The sequence below is a fragment of the Danio rerio genome, chromosome 14 (genome assembly GCF_052040795.2).
Source record: "Danio rerio strain M-AB ecotype USA chromosome 14, GRCz13ab, whole genome shotgun sequence".
In the NCBI taxonomy this organism is placed as follows: Eukaryota; Metazoa; Chordata; class Actinopteri; order Cypriniformes; family Danionidae; genus Danio; species Danio rerio.
The window spans coordinates 56,496,787-56,520,973 of NC_141034.1; the positions used below are offsets into that span (position 1 = coordinate 56,496,787).

Consider the following 24,187-nt stretch of genomic DNA (forward strand, 5'->3'; position numbering starts at 1 on the left):
ACACACACACACACACACACACACACACACACACACACACACTTACACACACTATGGCCAATTTAGTATATGTATAAACTGTACTTTTTCGATTGCAATTGCAAGTTTATATCAGAATTGCAATTTTATTTCTAAGAATTACAAGATATGAAGTCAGAATTCTGAATTTGCATCACAAAAATGAGACCCTTATCTCAGAATTCTGACTTCATATATTAGAATTTTGACTTTTATCTCAAAATTCTGACTTTAAATCATGCAATTGTGATTTAACTCAGAATTTTGACTTTTATAACTTACAATTGTGAATTTATCTCAAATTTATAGCTATATTCCATTGCAATAGTGAGTTTACATCGCAAATGTGACTTTATTTCCCTGATTTCTATATGTATTTCATTGCAATAGTGAGTTTACATCACAATTGTGACTTTATTTCTCCCATTTCTGGATGTATTTCATTGCAATAGTGAGTTTACATCACAATTGTGACTTTATTTCTCCCATTTCTGGATGTATTTCATTGCAATAGTGAGTTTACATCACAATTGTGACTTTATTTCCCTGATTTCTATATGTATTTCATTGCAATAGTGAGTTTACATCACAATTGCGACTTTATTTCTCTCATTTCTGGGTGTATTTCATTGCAATAGTGAGTTTACATCACAATTGCGACTTTATTTCTCTCATTTCTGGGTGTATTTCATTGCAATAGTGAGTTTACATCACAATTGTGACTTTATTTGTCTGATTTTTGACTTTATGTCATTGCAATTGTGATTATATTTCTCAAAATTGCTATATGAAGTCAGAATTCTCACTTTATATGTTGCAATTGCGACTATTTCCATGAATTCTGACTTTAAATCAAGCATTTGAGATTTTATTTCTCAGAATTCTGACTTTACAATTCAGAAGTTTATATCTCACAATTATGATTTCACTCACAATTTCAAGTTTACATCTCACAAACCTGAATAAAAAAGCCAGAATTGTGAGTTCATATCACTCAACTCTGAGATAAAGAGTCAGAATAATCTTTTTATTGTTTTTTTTTATTCATTTGCAGAAGCAGATTTCCATTGCCTGTAATCTTCATTGTAGAAATAATTCAATATAATTCATCTTAGTTAATGCTAAACATTTTATCATTTCTCCTACACAGCCACACACTACAGAACAATAGATAACTCTATCAATATTACGGTCAAACATTTCATAAGTTCAGAACTGTGCTTTCTGTCTTTTTATAATCCTAACTTGACATTGCAGATCTCACTCAGCAGATTCACACATTGTGATATTGATGCTGAAACAATACATTGCGCAAGCCTAGCTGCATGGAAAAAAAAAACAAATCCAAAAATGCCACCATGCACAGGAATATGAATCCCTAGGGTGCCGATGTTTACTTCATCCTAATTTATGCAGAAATCCTTCTCTAATTAATGCACAAGAAAACACAACTCTTAAACTTCAGCATTTCCTAAAGCAAGATAGCTAATTACACAACTTTTAACAAGTCAGCCCTCTGTCCACATCGGAGAATATAAGCCAAGTGTGAAATTTTAAAGCTGCTCCTCAAGGGTGCTCTACAGTGATGATTACTCCAGACTTTCCCACAGTCATCTTTCTTTCCCACAGCCGAAACCTTTCCGTATTTCTCATCCTTCTCTTGACAATGCAAAGCAGATTTCTGCAAGCCCAAACTAGTCCGTGTGAGCCCACTGTGGGTGGACAAGGGCAGCGTTTCGCAAACACTTCTCATGCACCTCCACAGCACTTTCACCAATACCAGATGCCGCCTAAAATAAGCCATTGTCATCATAATATTGCATGATATTTATTCAAAGATGTGAAAACCAAACAAATGCATTCATTTTTAGCCGTGCTTTTCGGTTTTATAGATTAAGCAATGCTTTATTTGATTGGTTGGGAAACACTTAGGATAATCCAGCAACTGTAATTATGTTAATGCATAGACAATAGGGTAAAGTGTTATTTGATGTTATTATAATATCCAGCAGTCTTTGTTTCAGCATTGCTGTCAGTATGAAGGGTGTGCAACAACATTAGCAGTGCTGTAAACAAGTGTTTACAATACAGTAGGATTTCTTTGCATTAAAATATGCTATACATGTTAAAGAGATTGTATAACATTACAATTCTGGCAGCATTTACTCTCCCTTAAGTGGTTGCAAAGCAGTCTTTATTTTTATTTTGTTCAACACAAAAGAATACGAGGAAAGTTTTGGAAACGTGTAACTATTGGCATTCATAGGAAAAATAAACACATTGGAGGTCAATGGTTACAGGTTTCCAGCATTCTTCGAAATATCTTCTTTTGTGTTCAACACAAATAAGTGTTATGCACAATAAGACAAGGGTGGTGGAATTACGACAGAATTTTCTTTTTCAGGTGATGCATATTCATTAAATTAAATGCATAAATATGCACTTAACATTAATGCATATATCAATTTTGATTCTTAAGTAAAACACACATGAACAGAGGACTTTGGATATGCACCACTCTTAAAGTAATCTTTCCACATTTGGATTGAATTGCAAATAAATAGTCATTATAAAAGCATTATTAAATAGGTCAGTTGGATTTATTTGCATTAAAATAGGCTATAGATATTGAGGAGATAGTTAAATATTACAACTCTGACACCATTTACTCCCTTAAGTAGTGGCAAACCAGTCTTTTGTTTTTATTGTGTTAAACACAAAATAATATATGATGAAAATGTTGGAAACATGTAACCATTGAGCGTCTTAGGAGAAACAAATACTACGGAAGTCAATGGTTACAGGTTACCAGCATTCTTCAAAATATCTTCTTTTGTTTTCAACAAAAATAACAAGGGTTATACACAACAAGACAAGGGTGGCTGACATAATTATGACAGAATTTTCTTTTTCAGGTGAACTATGCATTTAATATTAATGCAAATATCAAGTAAAACACACATGAGCTGAGGATTTTAGACATGCACCGCTCTTAAAGTAATCTTTCCGCATTTCAATTAAACTGCAAATAAATAGTCATTATAAAAGCACTATTAAATAGGAAAGTAGGATTTATTTGCATTCAATTACGCTATAGATATTGAATGGATAGTTAAAAATTACAATTCTGACATCATTTACTCTCCCTTTAGTGGTTGCGAACCAGTCTTCTAATTTTTATTGTGTTAAACACAAAAAAAATTATGATAAACATGTAGCTATTGACTGTTATAGGGAAAAACATACATATATATATATATATATATATATATATATATATATATATATATATATATATATATATATATATATATATATATACATATACATATATATTTACATTATATATATATATTTACATATTTTTCATTATATATATATATATTTACATATTTTTCATTATATATATATATATATATTTAAATATTTACATATTTACATATATATATTTACATTATATATATATATATATATATATATATATATATATATATATATATATATATATATATATATATATATATATATATATTTACATATATATATACACATATATTACATATATATATATTGGATGTCATTGGTTACATGTTTCCAGCATTCTTCAAAATATCTTCTTTTGTGTTCAACCAAAATAACAAGGGTTATACACAACAAGAAAAGGTTGGTTGACATAATTATGAACGACTTTTCTTTTTCAGGTGGACTATGCATTTAATATTAATGCATATATCAAATAAAACACACAAAGTAATCTTTCAGTATTGCAATTGAATTGCAAATAAATAGTCATCATAAAAGCACTATTAAATAGGACAGTAGGATTTCTTTGCATCAAAATATGCAATAGATATTAAAGGGACATTTAAAAATTACAATTCTGACAGCATTTACTTTCCCTTAAGTGGTGGAAAACCTGTCTTTTTATTTTTATTTTGTCAAACACAAAGAATACATGATGAAAATGTTGGAAACATGTAACCATTGAAAATCTTAGGAAAAAGAAATACTATGGAAGTCAATGGTTACAGGTTTCCAGCATTCTTCAAAATATCTTATTTTGTGTTCAACACAAATAAGTGTTATGCACAATAAGACAAGGGTGGTGGAATTACGACAGAATTTTCTTTTTCAGGTGATGCATATTCATTAAATTAAATGCATAAATATGCACTTAACATTAACAAAAATAACAAGGGTTATACACAATAAGACAAGGTTGGTTGACATAATTATGACATTATTTTGTTTTTCAGGTGAACTATGCATTTAATATAAATGCATATATCAATTTTTAGTCTTAAGTAAAACATATAAGCTGAGAATTTTGGATATGCACCACTCCTAAAGAAATCTTTCAGTATTGCAATTGAATTGCAAATAAATAGTCTTTATAAAAAAGCACTATTGAAAAGGACAGTATAGGACTTCTTTGCATTAAAATATGCTATTGAAGGGACAGTTAAAGTTTACATTTCTGATATCATTTACTCTCCCTTAAGTGGTTGCAAAACAGACTTTTTATTTTTATATTGTTAAACACAAAGAATCAATGATGAACATGCTGGAAACATGTAACCATCGACAATCTTAGGAAAAAACAAATACTGTGGAAGTCAATGATTACAAGTTTCCAGCATTCTTCAAAATATCTGCTTTTGTGTTCAACAAAAATAACAAGGGTTATACACAACAAGACAAGGGTGGCTGAATTATGACATAATTTTCTATTTCAGGTGAACTATCCATGTAATATTCACGCACATGACACACAAGTTGAGCATTTCAGACATGCACCGCTCTCAATTCTTGTTTTTAAAGTAATGTTTTAGTATTTTGAATGAATTGCAAATACATAACGCATTAATAAAAATACAAATGTCCAATGTTTGACAATAAAGCATCTCACAAACATGCATTTCTTCCTTTTGTAATCATATAACGGGTATACGGCTGACCAAAACAAGTGCATGGTGTGTGACTGGGAGGAGAGCACGATTATTTGTGCACCTCGAATGCAATGTTTCAGCCCATCCTAGAGATCTGCACACAACAAATGCAGTGCTCAGTGTTTGTCCGAGCTCACTGTACTTCGCGGAGCTGTCAGAAACACTGCCGATGCAGCAGGAACGCGTGCATGTGTCTGAGCGTGGAAATGTGCGCTTCATTCAAGCTGACGCGCACACAAATAAAATGCATACACAATCCATTGTGTAACATCCACCAACAGCCTTCTCATAAAGATCCCTACATGCATCTTTAATAAAACAGAGCATTTGTTCAGCGTAAGCACGCATTTATCCTTTCACATGTGCCTCGTGAGAAACATGTCAATCAAACTTACAGCACGTTCAAGTTCCAAAATAGCTTACTCGACTCCATTCCCACGCGTTCTGCTTATTAAAAGTAACATGCATAACCCAATCTGGATCCTGTGTGACCTCTATAGCACTCAAATGAACCCAGTGGAATAATATACGCTGTTATTATTCGTGAACGCACATCACAAAGGAAGCCACCGCCGCTCGCGCGCGTGTATGTGGAGCAATTACGCACAGATTACGCATGGCTAAAACCACAGAAAAGATACACCAAAGCTTGAATTAAACTCACCAGCGAAGGTAAATCCCGAAGAAAAGAAGAAGCAGATCCATGTGAGTACAACCCCGGATCTCCAGCGGACAAAGGGACTCAGGTGTAACGGCATCTTTATCACCTTCTGCTTCAAGTTTAAGTCTGTAAAATGAGTATCTGCGGTCTTGTCCAGGCTCAGGTTTGGTAATATCAGAGCGATGAGCGCATTTATAAGTCCTCTTCAACACGAATCCTCCGCTGTACCTTTGCCATCAGCGCGTCTTGGTTGCTCAGAGACAGCAGCGCATCACAGGTGTGGTAAATAAAGACGCGGCTCTAATTTCTTCAGCTCAAACACACTCACTCACACACACGCATGCAAAGGGACGCACACACATGCACACACACTCCAGACGCGTGAAGAAAGAGAGATAGAGAGAGAGAATAAAAAGCAAACGTCCGTCTTTTTACTCTCCGCTGCAGAATTAGTTGCTCCGGTATAAAGAGATCGCTGGATACGGGCTTGAGCGCGTGCACATCTGCTGCTACAGCAATGCAGGAGTGAGGATACGCGATGTATAGAGCAGGAAGAGAGAGAGAGGGCGAAAGAGAGAGCAAAACCCGGAGCGGAGTTTGGAGAATCACTGGAATGGAGCACGGAGACCCAATCAAAGCGCATTTAGAGACCGGGGTTAGTGGCCATATTTTGTACCAAATCAATGTTTCAGGGAGAGGTTTGTTTTTGCCGTTTGTATTGTTTTCTGTACGTAATCTGATCTAAATGTCCTCAAATAATTTGGTATTTTGAGCAAACAATTAAAGGCGGACAGATAAAGACTTTTTAAATCCATTGAATGGAGGAATAAATTAATGAACAGATAAAAAAACAGACATGTTGCATTTACTGTCTTTTATTAAAACTATTTTTATTATTAATATATTGGTCAGTAAAACAGTATTATTGTGAATAGTCATTTATTTAGTTTTTTAGAATTTCCAACTAGAAATTAAAAAATTTAAAGTAAAGTGATGTATAACAATAGAATAAGTATGTAATCTATTATTATTATTATCATTATTATTAGTGTAAGAAAGTAGGAAGGTAATACTGACTTGCAGGGGAAGTATCACAATGGAGTGTCAGCCAAAGCACTTCAAACAAGACCCATTTCGTTGGGTTTTATTCACTAATTAACTCTCCACATGGTATCAGACTCGTTTATTTGCATGCAGCCACGACACCCAGGGGTGTCCAAACTTGGTCCTGGAGGGTGGTGTCCTGCTGAGTTTAGCTTTAACTTGCTTCGACACACCTGCCAGGACGTTTCTAGTAAAGCTGTGGTCACACTGGGCTTTTCCTCATCCTTTCATACGCATGTGAATGCGTCAGCAGGGTCATGCGTCAAGTTTTGCAGGTTGCTGCGGTGCAAAGTTCAAGCTTGGTGAACTCTGACCTTCGAAATCGCATCACTTGACTGCGTGAGACCAGTATTGTTTAGTTCCAACCCTGCTTCAACACACTTACTTGTAGGTTTTAAACAAGCCTGAATGACTCAATTAGTTTGATCAGGTGTGTTTAATTAGGGTTGGAACTAAACTGTGCAGAGCTGCGGCCCTTTTGGAACTGAGTTTGACACCTGTGCTGTAGTGTGACCGCAGCTTAAAGATGATTAGGGTGATAAGATGCAGCTGTGAACCATGTGACCTTCACTGAGAGTATCAGAGAGGTGCAACAAACAGTGGGCAGGGCTTCAGTAAGCATGTCACAGAGATTTTCTACAATTAGCCAATTAAAAGTATTATTAACCAGCAATTTAAGAGACTATTAAGATTTCCAATTGACAGTGACACATATATGAAAAATAAATAAATAAGTAAATAAATAAATAAATAAATAAAATGGACATTCACTAGTTCACTAGTTCTATAGTTGCATTCACTGTTTGTATTGTTACTATTTTTATATATATATTGGTCAATAAAACAGTTTTATTGTAAATTGTCATTTACAGTATTATTGTCTTCTAGAATTTTCAACTTGAAATTAAAACACTTAAAGTGAAATAATATTTTAATCTAGACCTATTCATTCATTTATTCTCTTGTCGGCTTAGTCCCTTTATTAATCCGGGGTCGGCACAGCAGAACGAACCGCCAACCTATCCAGCAAGTTTTTAGGCAGCGGATGCCCTTTCAGCTGCAAACATAAATAAATAAATAAATCAACTAACAAAGCAAACAAAAAATAATTAAATAAATAAACTAAATAAATCAATAAATAAACTAACTAATAAACTAACTAATCAAGCAAGCAAACAAACAAACAAATTAAACAAACAAACAAACAAATATATAAATAAATAAATAAATAAATAAAATTAATTAATTAATTAATTAAGCAAAGACAAAAAACAAACAAACAAACAAACACATAACTGAATAATTAAATAAATAAATAAGTGACATAAATAAATATATAAACTAACTAACTAAGAAAACGAACAAACAAATAATAAAATTAATGAAATAAACATTCATTCATTTTCTTGTCGGCTTAGTCCCTAAACAGTTTAACTTAATTAATCATTTAATTATTTACCAAATAAACTAATTGAGGCGAGGCAGTGGTGCAGTAGGTAGTGCTGTGAGCTCACAGCAAGAAGGGCGCTGGGTTGCTGGTTCGAGTGCTCCGGGTGCTCCGGTTTTCTCCACAGTCCAAAGACATGTGGTACAAGTAAATTGGGTAAGCTAAATTGTCCGTAGTGTATGAGTGTGTGAATGTTTACCAGAGATGGGTTGCGGCTGGAAAGGCATCTGCTGCGTGAAAAATTGCTGGATAAGTTGGTGGTTCATTCCGCTGTGGCGACCCCAGATTAATAAAGGGTCTAAGCCGACAAGAAAATGAATGAATGAATAAACTAACTAACTAAGCAAACAAATAAATAAATAAACTAATTAAACAAATAAAGAAATAATAAATAAATAAATAAATAAATATAAATAAATGTACCACTAGACATAAGTAAATACAGCAGAACTACTGTAGAAAACAACAGCATTAGTAGCATTTTAAAGTACAGATGTGCTGTCTGTGTATTATTGCCAATGGCTGGTAGTTAGAGATATTAAGGGCACTGTAAGATTAAGGTGGTTACATATTTTAATGTTCCTTGCCCCCCAATTCAGTGTGTTTTGTATGATTACACATAAAACTTAAATCAAAAAAGAGCTTAGCGCTTCCACCCAAACATGATCCTACTCCACCCATCAGGATCATGAGTTTGAGATGCCTCTCCAGATTAAAGAGGCCACTGTGAGTGCAAACCATCACATTAAATGTAATCATTTCACTGCACTGCACATGACAGCGAGATTCAATCTGGGCTTGTTAAGTTTTTCTTTTTTGCATTTGAGTGGTTGAGTGGTAATGTTGACAGTCCTCTCAGGTTATTTAAGAAGCAAACATAAATGCTGCACAAATCACTGTCAGCATTGCAAATGCAAAGAGCTGAGTAATAACACATTATATGCAATACGCAGTGGTGTAAATGAATCAAATTACTGTTATCAAGGAGCTTTTCTCAGGAATTATATTTAAGCAAGTAGTTTAGTAAAAAGGGTGGCATGGTGGCTCAGTGGTTAGCACTGTGGCCTCACAGCAAAAAGGTTAGTAGTTCAAGTCAAGGCTGGGTCAGTTGGCATTTCCGTGTGGAGTTTGTATGTTCTCACCATGTTGGCGTGGAGTTCCTCCGCTCCGGGTGCTCCGGTTTTCCCCACAGTCTAAACACATGCGCTATAGGGGAATTGATCATCTAAATTGGCCGTAGTGTGTGTGTGTGTGTGTGTGTGTGTGTGTGTGTGTGTGTGTGTGTGTGTGTGTGTGTTTGTGAATATGAAAGTGTTTGGGTGTATGGGTGTTTCCCAATACTGGGTTGCAGCTGGAAGGGCATCCACTGCATAAAACATATGCTAGAATAGTAGGCGGTTCATTCCACTGTGGAGACCTGATAAATAAAGGGACTAAGCCAAAGGAAAATGAATGATTACATGTCATTTACACAGTGGCAGTGAGTTGGCAATGTTGCTGTTTGATGCTTGTGTGTTGATAAGTATCTTATTAATTAAATTATTAATTAATTAATTGGATTTGTAATATAATATACAACTCTTTGCGTTTTTAATATAAAATCGCAGTGATATTAGTTAAGTTTTTCAGTATTTTTTTTTTTTTTGCAATGTTTCAGTTTTCTAAACCTAATTAATCTGAAGTAAATGTTTTAAACTCATCAGATGTGGATGCATTGTTATTGTCATCAAACAGAGAGGTATAATATAAATTATCATTGCATTTTAAAAAGAAGCTGTTAATAAATAAATATTATGTTTTTTTTTTGTTTTTTTTTTTTGTATTTGTCTAAATAATACAATATTGTTACCAGCGATCTTTGCCTGTGCAGATTGCAGGAGAACTACTTGTCTGCCATTATATGAAGCACAACTCCCGGAAGCTTTTGCACTCACACACCAGTTCCTGATTACGCTTGGTTACAAATACACAGCAGAAGTGTATGAAGACTGATTACCAGGACTATATATAGTTAGATATATACACTAGATATCGCATACGGACCACGAGCAAGCGTCAATACCACCGCCATATTGGTCAGGGTTCCCAAGACAAATGTCATTCAACCGCACTGGTTAAGACTAAAGCCAGTGTGAAGATGCTGGACTTTAGCGCTGTGTACGAGTATAGTAACGAGCAAACAAAGGCAGAACACTTCATAGGTAAGATTTCGTTTTTTTACATTTCTGCATGTTACGAACTTTTATGCTAAACAAGTAATGTTATTGATGATAATACAGTCCCTTACTGCATTCATTCATTTTCTTGTCGGCTTAGTCCCTTTATTAATCCGGGGTCGCCACAGCGGAATGAACCTCCAACTTATCCAGCACATTTTTACACAGCGGATGCCCTTCCAGCCACAATCCATCTCTGGGAAACATCCACACACAGACACAGACACATACACTATGGACAATTTAGCCTAACCAATTCACCTGTACAGCATGTCTTTGGACTGTGGGATAAACTGGAGCACCCGGAGGAAACCTACGCGAACGCAGGCAGAATATGCAAACTCCACCCAGAAACGCCAACTGAGCCGAGGTTCAAACCAACGACCCAGCACCATTCTTGCTGTGAGGCGACAGCACTACCTACTGCGCCACTGCTTCGCCTACTGCATTTACATAAGGCAAAGTAGCACCAACTCGCATTAAATACAAGGCTTATGCTAGTTTTGTTGAATAAAATCAGCAAACAATGTAAATGAAATATGACAACAAGATCTGGGGTACCAGAAACTTGTATTATTATCGGCTAAGTAAAGGAGTCGTTCATAACGGGAATTCAATAACAAATAAATCGCTTCCTCCATTACACTTCATTCATACAGGGCGTTAGCGTCAATGCTTCCTAATCACTTTGAATGGGTGACTTCCGGCGTTGCTGAACTGCATTGTGGATCCGTTGATGCCGTTTCAAAGCCATTGCTTGCTGCAGAAGTTGGGACTTGCTCAACTTTTTAAGTGCCGACGGAAGCGTCAGCCAATCAGATCGCTGTATGCAAATGCACCAGCTAGACTGTGGCCTATTGCTGACTGAATTCTATTGGCTGACACTGCTATGACGATCGCGTCACCCCCAACTTCAGACACGCCTTCAGTCAAGCGTTGAAGCATGTGAATGGGACGTTAGAATGAGAGGTGAAAGCAGGAGATGAGGTGTGTTTCAGGACACGGATTAGATCAAATCTAACAGGAGGGAGGATAATATATTTCCATGCACACAAATGCACACTGTTTGTCAGGAATGCCCGTGCGGTCACTTATCCATGTAGAAAAGTGATGTAAAATTATAATTTTCATAATTTAAATAAATATTTGCGTACTGACCAGCGGGAAAACTCCCGATCATAGATATATGTGTATATGTAAATATATATTTCTGACTCTGGGTGGCCAGTCTTTCACTGCACCCTTGGTCTCGCAATCATTTCAAAGGAGCTCTACCCTGCACTAAAATGATGCATTCCTTCCAATAGACAACAATAGTGTAGGTGACATCTAATGTAAATATCTAGGCCTTATATATATTCCGCTCATATGCTAGCTGTGTTTTTGACCTTTGCTTTGTTTAGTGTCTTATGTTGTTTTGCTGCTTGTTCCCACCATCTGCCTGTGACTTTGATTATAATTCGGATTATCTGCATGCTCCAGTTTGCTCCTGTATTGACCATTGCCTGTCTGAAATTTCCCATGATAAACTGCATTTGTATCCACACCCTTTTCTGCTGCTGTAGCCCTTCCACCTCAAGGTTGGCCGTGTTGTGTGTTCAGAGATGCTCTTCTGCAGAGCTCGGTTGTAGTGAGTGCTTATTTGAGTTACTGTTGCCTTTCTATCAGCTGGAACCAGTCTGGCCATTCTCCTCTGGCATCAGCAAGACATTTGCGCCTACAGAACTGCCCCACACTGGATATTTCCTCTTTGTCGGACCATTCTCTGTAAACCCTAGAGATGGTTGTGCGTGAAAATTCCAGTAGATCAGCAGTTTCTGAAATACTCTGACCAGCCCGTCTGGAACAGACAACCATGCCACGTTCAAAGTCACCTAAATCCCCTTTCTTTGCCACTCTGATGATCAGTTTGAACTGCAGCTGATCGTCTTGACCATGTATACATGCCTAAATGCATTGAGCTGCTGCCATGTGATTGGCTGATTAGAAATTTGTGTTAACAAGCAGTTGGACAGTTGTACCTAATAAAGTGGCCAGTGTGTGTACATGTAAATAAATTGTGTGATCTAACAGCTCATGTTATTGATTGACAAATTGTGTCAATCATAAGTAAGCTAGCCAGTTTTCTAAATGCATTACAGCACATAAAAAAAAGAAAAAACAACAACAATAACAACATAAAGCATGATGCTCCCGTTGTCTTGCGAGCGAGGAAAAATCAGCTCGGAGCATCAGGATCAAGTTTAATTTGTGTAAGATGAGAATTTTCACAGCATAACAGCTAATTAAAGGCATCTGAATTGTTTGGCCATTGATCACATGCCTATTGACTGAAACGCTTCTTGGGTGTTAAGTTGGCAAACATGCTGAAAACACTGCACTTGTACACATCTGGGCCTTTGGAGTCGGGTATGATTAAAGATTTAGAGACGCTTCAGCTTTATAATGAATTGTACAGGCCGCTGAAGCTGATCAATAACAGCATTCCTAGATGCTTTGCCAGCAGCCTGATCCTTTAGGTGTTTTGCATCTGTTCAGTCGATGTTTGAATCAAGGTAAAAGTTACTTCAGCCTTGATGTACTTTTCAATACTTCTCAAGATAGGCTCCTCTGAATTGGCATTATTTATTTGCTCCCCAAAGCAATTAGCTGTGAGGTACCAAGCGGTCAGCATGACTCTGTTTTTTTATTTACTGGCTGCGTTTCCAATTTTCTCTGAAGTTCTGCTTTAAAATGTTTCATGGTAGTAACTAGGACATTCGATAAAATTGCATAATTGCTTAACTATAGCGCTCTCTTTAATGGACATGTTCGGCCAATTAAATTGGAGGAGTGCAACATTTGTTTACTTCTGTCTTTGTTTGTTTCTTATGCATTTTATTCCGTGCCAGCATATGAAATTATCAAATTATACTGAGAGAAAAGAGGTGAAAAAATGTGTTGAATTCAAAGAATAAACTATGCTATTTAACTTGTAACGATGCATAGGATAGCAAAACACACAAGAACATCAGTTTTTCAAAGAAGCAAGAAAATGCTCCCAATAGCTTTCATCATTGAGGTGTGCGTCTGATAAAATAGCAAAACATTCGTTTATTCATTTTCTTTTTGGCTTAGTCCCTTTGTTTATCAGGGGTGGCCACAGCGGAATGAACCGCCAACTTATCCGGCAAATGTTTTACGCAGCGGATGCCCTTTCAGCTGCACTGGGAAACATCCATACACACTCATTCACACACACACACTATGGACAATTTTTAGCATACCCAATTCACCTGTACCACATGTCTTTGGACTTGTAGGGTAAAAAGGAGCACCCTTAGGAAACCCAAGCGAACACAGGGAGAACATGCAACACACACCATGTAGCCCATAACAAAACCTTCTTTGATGACGAAGCTCCAACTGGCAGACTGGGGGTCAGAGTCCGCATAAGCTGAGGCACAACGCCAAAGACACCCCTAGTAGCAAAGAATTCTGGCCCAGATTTGGCATAAAGCTGGCACAGCAGGCATTCATCCGGCACTGGCATACAGCATGTGGGCCAAACATGGCCCGGGTTTGGCAGAGGTGGCACCGTCTTTAAGGCGGCACACAAGATTTGGGCCAGATGAAAAACGTAGTATTTGGCCCAGATTTAAAAATGTGATAAGTGGGCCATTTGAGTTTGGCCAGTCTTGACCCACATTTAAAATACACTAAAATCATTTTTGAGTAAAGAAAAAAATTCTACCAATCAGGTCACTTTGAGAAAAAGCGTGCCCATAGTGTGCCTAAAGCGCATCACTCCATGGGTTTATCAATTTCATTGCAATCGTGACACACCAACCTATCTGACCCAGTTCAGGCCCAGTTATGAGTTATTAACTTGGCTGAGACTTGGCCCAGATATGGTCCGTGTTTGGCCCTTGTCTGGAAGCCAGATTTGGTCCAGTCATGTACCGTAATTCACTGCGGCATGTGGGCCAAGCAAAACCTGATTGTGTGGGCCAGAGCTGGGCCAGAGAAATTTTGCTATGTGGGACGCTATCTCTAAACATAAACTGCCGATTCCGAGTTCAAAACGACTACATTCTTGCCTGAAAATATCTTAAAACTTTCATTTGTAACACCACAGAGGAGTATTTTTAAAACCATGCAGGTTTTCTCCTCCGCCATTAGCTTTCGCTGGTTATGCTGCAGTGCATTCTGGGATACCCGTGCTTTGTAAGTTCACACAAGTCACCTCTCAAAGCATCCTTGGCAAACGGCAGAGCAAGTACACATTCAGGAATTTTTATTCATTTATTTATTTTTTATTTATTTATTTTATTTTTTATTTTTTTTGCCTTTCAAAAACAACAATTTAGGCCAAACTCAGTCTAAACATAATCTTACACAAACTGACTGAGACATGTCAGATATACAATAAATCAAGTACAAAACCAAACAAAAATAAATAAAAAAACAATGTTTGAAATATCTTAATAAAACGAAACAAAAACAAATAAATAACAACATACCATGCAGACATCTAACAGAAACTCTGTGAGGGGTTAAATAAAACCATATTCAAGAAACAAATCATATAATCTTTTAGCCTTCTCACCTTTCATTATTTTTAAAGCTTCTACATAGGTGGCAAACTCCTTTTTAAACACAATCAATTGAGGAGCTGTTTTCATTATTTTGCATTTGTGGATGAAGAATTTAAGTAAAATGAGTAAACAACTTGCAGTAAAGTCCTCATCTTTGCTGTCCAAATGCACACCAAATTTCACAATGTCCCAGTAAATAGAAGGAAACCTTGAAATGTATTGTTTTATCCAGACTTCCACATTTGACCAAAAAGGATTAACCAAATTACAATGAAGAAATAGATGTTCAACAGTTTCAATATCACTATTGCAAAATTGGCAAACATTACAATTCACATTAAATCTCTTTCTCAGAAACTCCTTTGCAGGGTAAATATCATACATCATTTTAAAATGTACTTCTTTGTATTTTGGAGGAAGAGGAAATGTCAAATATTTGCATCTAATTTTTTTAACTAAATTCTTATTAAAATGTTGGAAAATATAATTTCTTTTAATAGGACCAGGATAGCATTCCTGTATAAGACATTTTCGGTCCCACTTTATATTAAGTGTCCCTAACTACTATGTACTTACATCAAAAAAATAAATACAATGTACTTACTGTGTTTATAATGTATTTGAGAACACTTGTGGTGGTTTTGAGTTGGGATAGGGGTTGGGTTATGTACAGGTTTGGTGGCATGGGTAGGTTTAAGGGTGGGTTAAGGTGTAAGGGATGGTCAGCAGTGTTAATTACAGAAGTTAATTACAGATGTAATTACATACATGTATTTAATCAAGCATAAGCACCCAGTAAATACATGTATTTACACAATAAGTACATTGTAACAAACTATTAATTCCTATGTAAGTACATATTAGTTAAGGCCACTTAATATAAAGTGGGACCACATTTTCTAATAAATATATTTGTACATTTCTTTGTCCATAAAATTTAACTTACCAATTTACATTCAGGAATTGAATCCATACTTGGCAAGATGTGAACTTTGAATTGGAACAGTATTTTGGCAATGGTTGATGACGTTTCATAATGATATAAGAACGCATGTGTGGACAAGAACGCATATTGAGAAACAGTCCTTATCTATAGTGTTGTATGTCTTTGGGCGGTGCGAGGAAACCAGGGAACCCAGATTAAACCCATGCAAGCACAGGGAGAACATGTAAACTTTACACTGAAACGTCGACTGGCCTGATAAGGACTTGAACCAGTGGCAGTCTTGCTGTGAGGCAACCGTTCTAACCACTGGGCCGCCGTGCCACCCTAACAAGGAAAAAGGGAAGGGGGGATTCTTTAGGGTGAAGATAACTGAGGTATGAAACTCTGATTATTTATGCAGACATAGGAATCATTTGATTGGTGAATCATGTGTTAGCCAATGCAGGACCAGCCGTGGTCAATCAAGCATGTGATCCTCTCGAAATTAATTTATTATAAACTTCACCTTGAAAAATGTTGGAAGGCAGTAACCATATGAAAGTCAATGGTTGCCAGTTTTAATGTTTCTTCAAAATATTTTCATTTGTGTTCAACAGAAGAAAGAAACTTGTAAAGGTCTGGAAACACTTGGGAGATTAAATAAAGAGTAAATTAGCAATTTTGTGTGAACTATGCTTTTAAGCGCAAGATGTAAACTCAAACCTGACCGATGTAAACTCAAACTTTTTAGATGAATACTCATAATTGTGAGTGTGTACTCAAAACTGGAAAAAAGTTAACTCAAAATAACAAGATGTAAACTTGAAGTGAAAAATGCAAATCATACTTGTGAGATGTGAATTCTGAAATGTGAGATGTAAACAGTCTTCTGAGAAGGCAGTTGTGGATTAGCAAAATGTAAATATGGAAGTGCAAGATGTACACTTGAAATTGTGAGGTAAATACTAGGACTAAGATAAACACAATTGTTAACTCAAAACGGCAGCACATACATTTTTCAATTTGACTCAGGATTGTGAAACATCCACACACAACTGTAAGAAATAAACTCAGAATTGTGAGACGTAAACTAAGACTTGTGAGACAAACTCAGAATTGTACAACAGACTCGAAATTGTGCATCAAATTTGATATTGTGAGATGTAAACTCAAAGTTGTGATAGACTTAAACTCGAAATTGTGCAACGTAAACTCAAAATTGACTTAACATAACTTTGACTTAATTTAAACTTAACTTTGACCTAACTTAAACTTAAATTAACTTTGATCTAACATAATTTTGACTTAACTTAAACCTAATTTAACTTTGACCTAACTTAAACTTAAATTACTTTGACTTAACATAACTTTAACTTAACTTAAACTTAACTTTGACCAAACTTAAACTTAAATTACTTTGACTTAACATAACTTTAACTTAACTTAAACTTAACTTTGACCAAACTTAAACTTAAATTACTTTGACTTAACATAACTTTAACTTAACTTAAACTTAACTTTGACCTAACTTAAACTTTAATTAACTTTGACTTAACATAACTTTGACTTAACGTAAATTAACTTTGACTTAACAAAACTTTGACTTAACTTAAACTAACTTAAACTTAACTTTGACCAAACTTAAACTTAAATTACTTTGATTTAACATAACTTTAACTTAAACTTAACTTTGACCTAACTTAAACTTAAATTAATTTTGACTTAACATAACTTTGACTTGACGTAAATTAACTTTGACTTAACAAAACTTTGACTTAACTTGAACTAACTTAAACTTAACTTTGACCTAACTTAAACTTAAAATAATTTTGACTTAACTTTGACTTGACGTAAATTAACTTTGACTTAACAAAACTTTGACTTAACTTAAACTAACTTAAACTTAACTTTGACCTAACTTAAACTTAAATTAACTTTGACTTAACATAACTTTGACTTAATTTAAACTTAACTTTGACCTAACTTAAACTTAAATTAACTTTGATCTAACATAATTTTGACTTAACTTAAACCTAACTTAACTTTGACCTAACTTAAACTTAAATTACTTTGACTTAACATAACTTTATCTTAACTTAAACTTAACTTTGACCTAACTTAAACTTTAATTAACTTTGACTTAACATAACTTTGACTTAACGTAAATTAACTTTGACCTAACAAAACTTTGACTTAACTTAAACTAACTTAAACTTAACTTTGACCAAACTTAAACTTAAATTACTTTGACTTAACATAACTTTAATTTAAACTTAACTTTGACCTAACTTAAACTTAAATTAATTTTGACTTAACATAACTTTGACTTGACGTAAATTAACTTTGACTTAACAAAACTTTGACTTAACTTAAACTAACTTAAACTTAACTTTGACCTAACTTAAACTTAAAATAATTTTGACTTAACTTTGACTTGACGTAAATTAACTTTGACTTAACAAAACTTTGACTTAACTTAAACTAACTTAAACTTAACTTTGACCTAACTTAAACTTAAATTAACTTTGACTTAACATAACTTTGACTTAAAGTAAATTAACTTTGACTTAACATAACTTTAACTTGATTTAAACTTACTTAAACTTAACTCAACTTTGACCTAACTTAAACTTACTTAGCTTTGAATTAATTTAAACTTAACTTTGAGTTAACTTAAACTTGCATAGCTTCTTTGACTTAACATAACTTTGATTTAACTTAGGTCAAAGTTAAATCAAAGTTAACTGAACTCAACTTAAATAAACCTCGCCTTAATTTAACTTAATTGTAAGACAAGTTTAGAATTGTGCAACAAACTCAGGATGGGGAGATGTAAACTCAGAATTGTATGACACACTCAGACTTGTGAGACAAAAGTATAAGCTTGGAATTGCGAGATGCACACTCAAAAATGAAGGATGTAAACTTGTTAGTTGGTCACCCTGTTGTCCTCCAATAATACACTTGAAATTTAGTTTTCCAAATGGTTTATCTTTTAAATCAAAATAAAGCAATAAAAAACTGTTTTATCACAGGAAATATGCGGAGTATTGGGTCTGGGTAACATTTTATTACTAAAATAGGTAAAAGAAGCCCACACACACACACACACACACACACACACACACACACACACACACACACACACACACACACACACACACACACACACACACACTCAGAGGTCGCCTTTAAGCAAATTAGCTGCATCATATCATCTTGCAGTGCGCTCGCAGCCTCTCGGTTTGAACTTGTGTTTTATCAAATTAGATTTCAGCGCCACGTCGCAGCGGCTGAGAGACTGTGCGATCATAATAGCTAGTCAGTGGATTGCACATCGTACTGAAAGTCACTTAACCAGACTGCAGGAAAATGATGGGTTTGAATTTGCATACTTCCCTTTTACTCTCGTTGTGTGCCATCCTCAAATTAGCATGGGTAATGTGTAACTGCACATTAGCATTGCATGTGTAATGGCATATTAGTGTGAGATTAAATTACAAAAAAAGAAGAAACACACACAGTAGTTATGCAAAGAGAAGACGGCAAAAAGAATAAATAAAGCAAGAGAAAGGAGATCTTTATGCATCGTGCCATAAATTATGGCTGCATGGACATTAGCATCATCTGCTGAGAATAAAAAAAGACTAATTTGTTTATTCTTATAAATATTGTACGTAATATGCACCCTCAGCTATAAAATATTACACTGTTGACTCAACTTGACTTAGCCAAGTCATCTTGTTGCATTTACTCAGTTTAGATGGTTTGACTTAATTCTCTACGTTTTTCAAAATTCTGCATATATTCAATGATTCTTTATATCTTGCACTCCTGATTATACACCATTACCGGCCACTTTATTAGATACACCTTACTTGTACTGAGTTGGACCCCTTTTGCCTTCAGAACTGCCTTAATCCTTCGTGACATAGATTCAACAAGCTACTTGAAATATTCCTCAGAGATTTTGCTCCATATTGTCATGATAGCATCACGCAGTTGCTGCAGATTTGTCAGCTGCACATGATGCCAATCACCCGTTCTCTATTGGATGCTCTATAGGATTGAGTTCTGGTGACTATGGAGACCATTTGAGTACAGTGAACTCATCATCATGTTCAAGAAACCAGTCTGAGATGATTGAGCTTCATGATATGGTGTGTTATCCTGCTGGAAGTAGCCATCAAAAGATGGAGAAACTTTGCTCATAAAGGGATGGACATGGCCACCAACAATACTCAGGTAGGCTTTGGCATTGACACCATGCTCAATTGGTACTAATGGATCCAAAGTGTGCCAAGAAAATCTCCCCCACACCATTACACCATCACTACCAGCCTGAACCGCTGATACAAGGCCGGATGGATGCATGCTTTCATGGTGTTGACACCAAATTCTGACCGAAACATCCGAATGTGTCAACAGAAATGGAGACTCATCAGAGCAGGCAATGTTTCTCCAATCTTCTATTGTCCAGTTTTGGTGAGCCTTTGTGAATTGTAGCCTCAGTTTCCTGTTCTTAGCTGACAGGAGCGGCACCCGGTGTGCTCTTCTGCTGCTGTAGCCCATCCGCCTCAAGGTTGGACGTGTTGTGTGTTCAGAGATGCTCTTCTGCAGACCTCGGTTGTAACGAGTGCTTATTTGAGTTACTGTTGGCTTTCTATGAGCTGGAACCAGTCTGGCCATTCTCCTCTGACCTCATCAACAAGGCATTTGTGCCCACAGAACTGCCGCCCACATATTTACTCTTTTTTTCAGACCATTCTCAGTAAACTTTAGAGATCTTTAGAGAAACTTTGTGCAAAAAAAAATCCCAGTAGATCAGCAATTTCTGAAATACTCAGAGCAGCCCGTCTGGCAGCAACAACCATGTCACGTTCAAAGTCACTTAAATTCCCTTTCTTCCCCTTTCTGATGCTCGCTTTGAACTGCAGCAGATCGTCTTGATCATGTCTACATGCCTAAATGCATAGAGTTGCTGCCATGTGATTGGCTGATTAGAAATTTGAGTTAACGAGCAGATGTACAGGTGTACCTAATAAAGTAGACAATTCTGAGTTTACATATCACATAGTAAAAAAAAATATATATATATATATATATATATATATATATATATATATATATATATATATATATATATATATATAATTTAAATTTGAATTTAAATCTTACAATTTAATGTATTAGTTTTATTCAGTGATTTATGTCCTACAAATATTTTATATTATATTTTTATTTAACAGATTTTTAAGGAAAGAGAACTAATTTTCAACATGTATATCACAAGATCACACTTTTTTCATCCAGAATTGTGATCCATCTCTTGCCATTCTGACATAAACGAGCGATTATATAAATAAACAGAACTGTGACATAAAAAAGGTGCATCAAAAAGTAAGAAATTCGAGTTAAAATTACGTCGCCTGATTAATTTAGTGGCAATACAAATTTTCATGTCACTAAAGCTTTCTGTTTTAGATAGTTTGTATGAGTTGCATGAGTCTTTCCATATTTTGTGTGTGTGTGTGTGTGTGTGTGCGTGCGTGCGTGCGTGCGTGCGTGTGTGTGTAAAATCACATCCATATCCACATCTGTGAAAGTGAGAAATTGCAGCAGTAGAGGATGATGGGACACTGAATATAGTCTGATCATCAGTCTCCAGACTTCAGAAGTGCCTATGATCACTCTGATCTCTTCTCTTATACTGAACACTGGTCAATAGCACGGCTTCAAAGATGGAAAAGTGCTGAAATGTCTTCATAATAACAGCAATAGGCAATAATCTGTAATGCATGAAAATTCTCAAAGGAAAAATAAACAATAGTCATTTATAGTAAATACTATAGTGTTATTAAACCATACTACAGTAATTGAGTTCATCTGTTATAATTTTAGAGTTGCTATGGTAATAGTAATATAGGATGTTGTGCTGCTTCTAAATTTGCCGTTAACATAACTATAGTAATCAACATAGGCTCAAAATAGGCGTTGCTCCTGTTGACATAAACTTGATGGTTTCCATAGCAACTGTATTTCACCGTAGTCTTCGCCGACAAGCGGGCGCTGCCATTTAAATTTTTTTGGCTCGAGACTTCCGGTCTCATTCACTTCCATTCATTTTTAGACTTTAAAAGCTGCTCGTTACACTGTTTGATGTTGCAAACTGATCTTTTCGTATTATATTATTCTACTTGGTCATGCAAATATTTGTTTGCAGAGCAAGTAGTTTGACCGTTTTCTGCCGATTATTATTCCTAGTCATTTCTCCCATAGGCGACTGAATCAAATGTTCTAAGACAATCGCGAAAACAGGTGCACTTCCACATTTTAGAATGAGGTCAATAGTAATATTCTTAATACTTAATAGAATGATGCACAAAAGAAAGCCTCGCTCCCTACTCAATGGCTGTTTCTCAATTCCAAGAACGCAGAGAACGGACTTGCATTCTTTTGGAGACCGGTCTTGCTAAGTGTCCTCGGAAGAACAAACTCGGGAGACCGCGAGAAAAGAGAACGCATCCTGTGAGATGCTGCGTTCTTCCTGGTGGTCACATGACCTTCAGGTGTTTTTAATGGTAAATGATTTAAACATTGCAGCATTCATACAACCATTAATTGTTTTTCCCCTTTTCAAAATACATATATTGTGCATAAAAACCAAGTGTGCCGCAAGCCTACGTTTGAGTGAAGGTTTCGGCCGTTAGATCGCCCCCTGGGGGCTGGCTGCAGTACAAGTCATAAAGCCCGCCTCCTCCGTGTTAATGAAGGAGACTTGAGCCCAAATTAAAAAAAATATTACACTTGCAATAAAATGTCCCGAAAGATGGTTCTGGTGGATTAAGGCACTGGTTATTGTGCTGAAATAGGTGCAGATCTTCATTTTTGTAAACAGTTTGTTTTTAGCAGTAATTTAATGCTGGGCGTGTCATCGTGATTGACAGCTGTGATTGACAGTTTCTCAAAGCGCGGCGTCTGAGCTTCGGCAGGAGACTGAAGTAGACTGAAATGTTATTATTCGATTTCTGTGTTATTTTACCATGACAAAATGAGTTCAGCAGTAAACTATAGTTTCTGACATACATGATCCTGGTGGAACACTGTTTATTCGCTAAGTTCAGGGCTTTTTTCGGGCTTTATTAGTTTGCTGATACACGCCTAGCCACCCAGATAGCAAAACACAGTTCCGGCTAGATTCTCGCCTGCCGGAGACTTATCTCTTAGAGCTCAGACTGACTAATGTTACCTCTGCTGGACCTACTCCGGATGCCTGGACTCACTACCCAATTCCAGCCAGAGTCAATCGAGCCAGATGCGGCGGCCGAGCGAGCAGGCGCTGCCGCATGCGAGCCGGAATCAGCCCGCGACGCCGCGAGTAGGTTATGCGCTGCGGCCTGGAGCTGGCGCGATTGAATATATAAAACCCTCATATTTGTTAACGTTATTACATCCATTTGTGTTGATATGACAGCAAACGCATGCTGAGAAGTTGGGGGGGCGTGGTTGATTTTACATAAAGCGTTTGATTGGAAGCTCGACTCTGCTCATTTTCGCGGCTCCTCCTCTGGCTCCATCAGACAGTCCTTCTGCGCATGTCAAGGCTCCTATTTCAGCAGTCTTTTGCGACAGTTTGTGCCCGTCAAGCAGGCGTTTTGCCCTCAAGGCGTTCAATGGGAAAAAGGGCTGTCGCGTCGTCCATATTTTTTACAGTCATTGATAAAAACATTATAAATATCCGTTGCACAGTATAAATAAAACAAATTTTAATTCAAATTTTTAGCAAATAAACACCCTTAATGTGTTTATTGCTTTATTAAGATGTCCATGCTAATGTTTATTTTCACCATTTCATTTAGGGAAACTCCTGAGGCAAAAAATTTATATCTCTGAACTTTAATAATAAATCTAAATAAAATGCTGCGCTTCCCACCTCCAGTCGCAATAACTTCTGGGACTTCTAGGGCGAGATCGGTGCTCAAGTCTACATCAGTGCGTCCTCGATATCAAGAACACATCCAGGAAGTTTCACGCGTCCTCCATACTTGCGATCTTGAGTATTGGAACTGAACTTTGGCAGCTGATGATGACGTTACACGAGGAAAGCAAGAACGCTGAAGAACACATATTGAGAAACAGCCATTGAATGTTTCTTAATATGCGTTCTGGTCTGTACTTGCATTCTTGTGTCCTCGTGAAACGTCACCGAAGTACTGTTCCAATTCTAAAGTTCACATCTTTCCAAGCACAGATAAAATTCCCGGATGTGTACTTGCTCTGCCCCTTTGGC

General features: G+C 36.1%; 1 protein-coding gene and 1 long non-coding RNA gene across 8 annotated transcripts in view; one reads left to right on the forward strand and one right to left on the reverse strand.

Moving 5' to 3' along the window:
* Positions 1–6,172, reverse strand: part of unc5a (unc-5 netrin receptor A) — a 716,311-nt gene extending 710,139 nt beyond the window's left edge. For 6 of the 7 annotated variants that reach the window (XM_087280938.1, XM_087280937.1, XM_087280936.1 and 3 more), the window contains exon 1: positions 5,632–6,172. In XM_087280938.1, coding sequence (XP_087137064.1) covers positions 5,632–5,725 — 94 coding nt within the window. In that variant the 5' untranslated portion in view covers positions 5,726–6,172. The remainder of the gene's footprint in view (positions 1–5,631) is intronic. The other variant, NM_001114465.1, reaches the window with a different exon arrangement.
* The window catches only part of LOC147834073 (uncharacterized), a 65,110-nt gene continuing 47,082 nt past the window's right edge, over positions 6,160–24,187 (forward strand). Inside the window, exon 1 of the long non-coding RNA XR_015508070.1 lies at positions 6,160–6,283. This is a non-coding gene — a long non-coding RNA (uncharacterized LOC147834073). The remainder of the gene's footprint in view (positions 6,284–24,187) is intronic.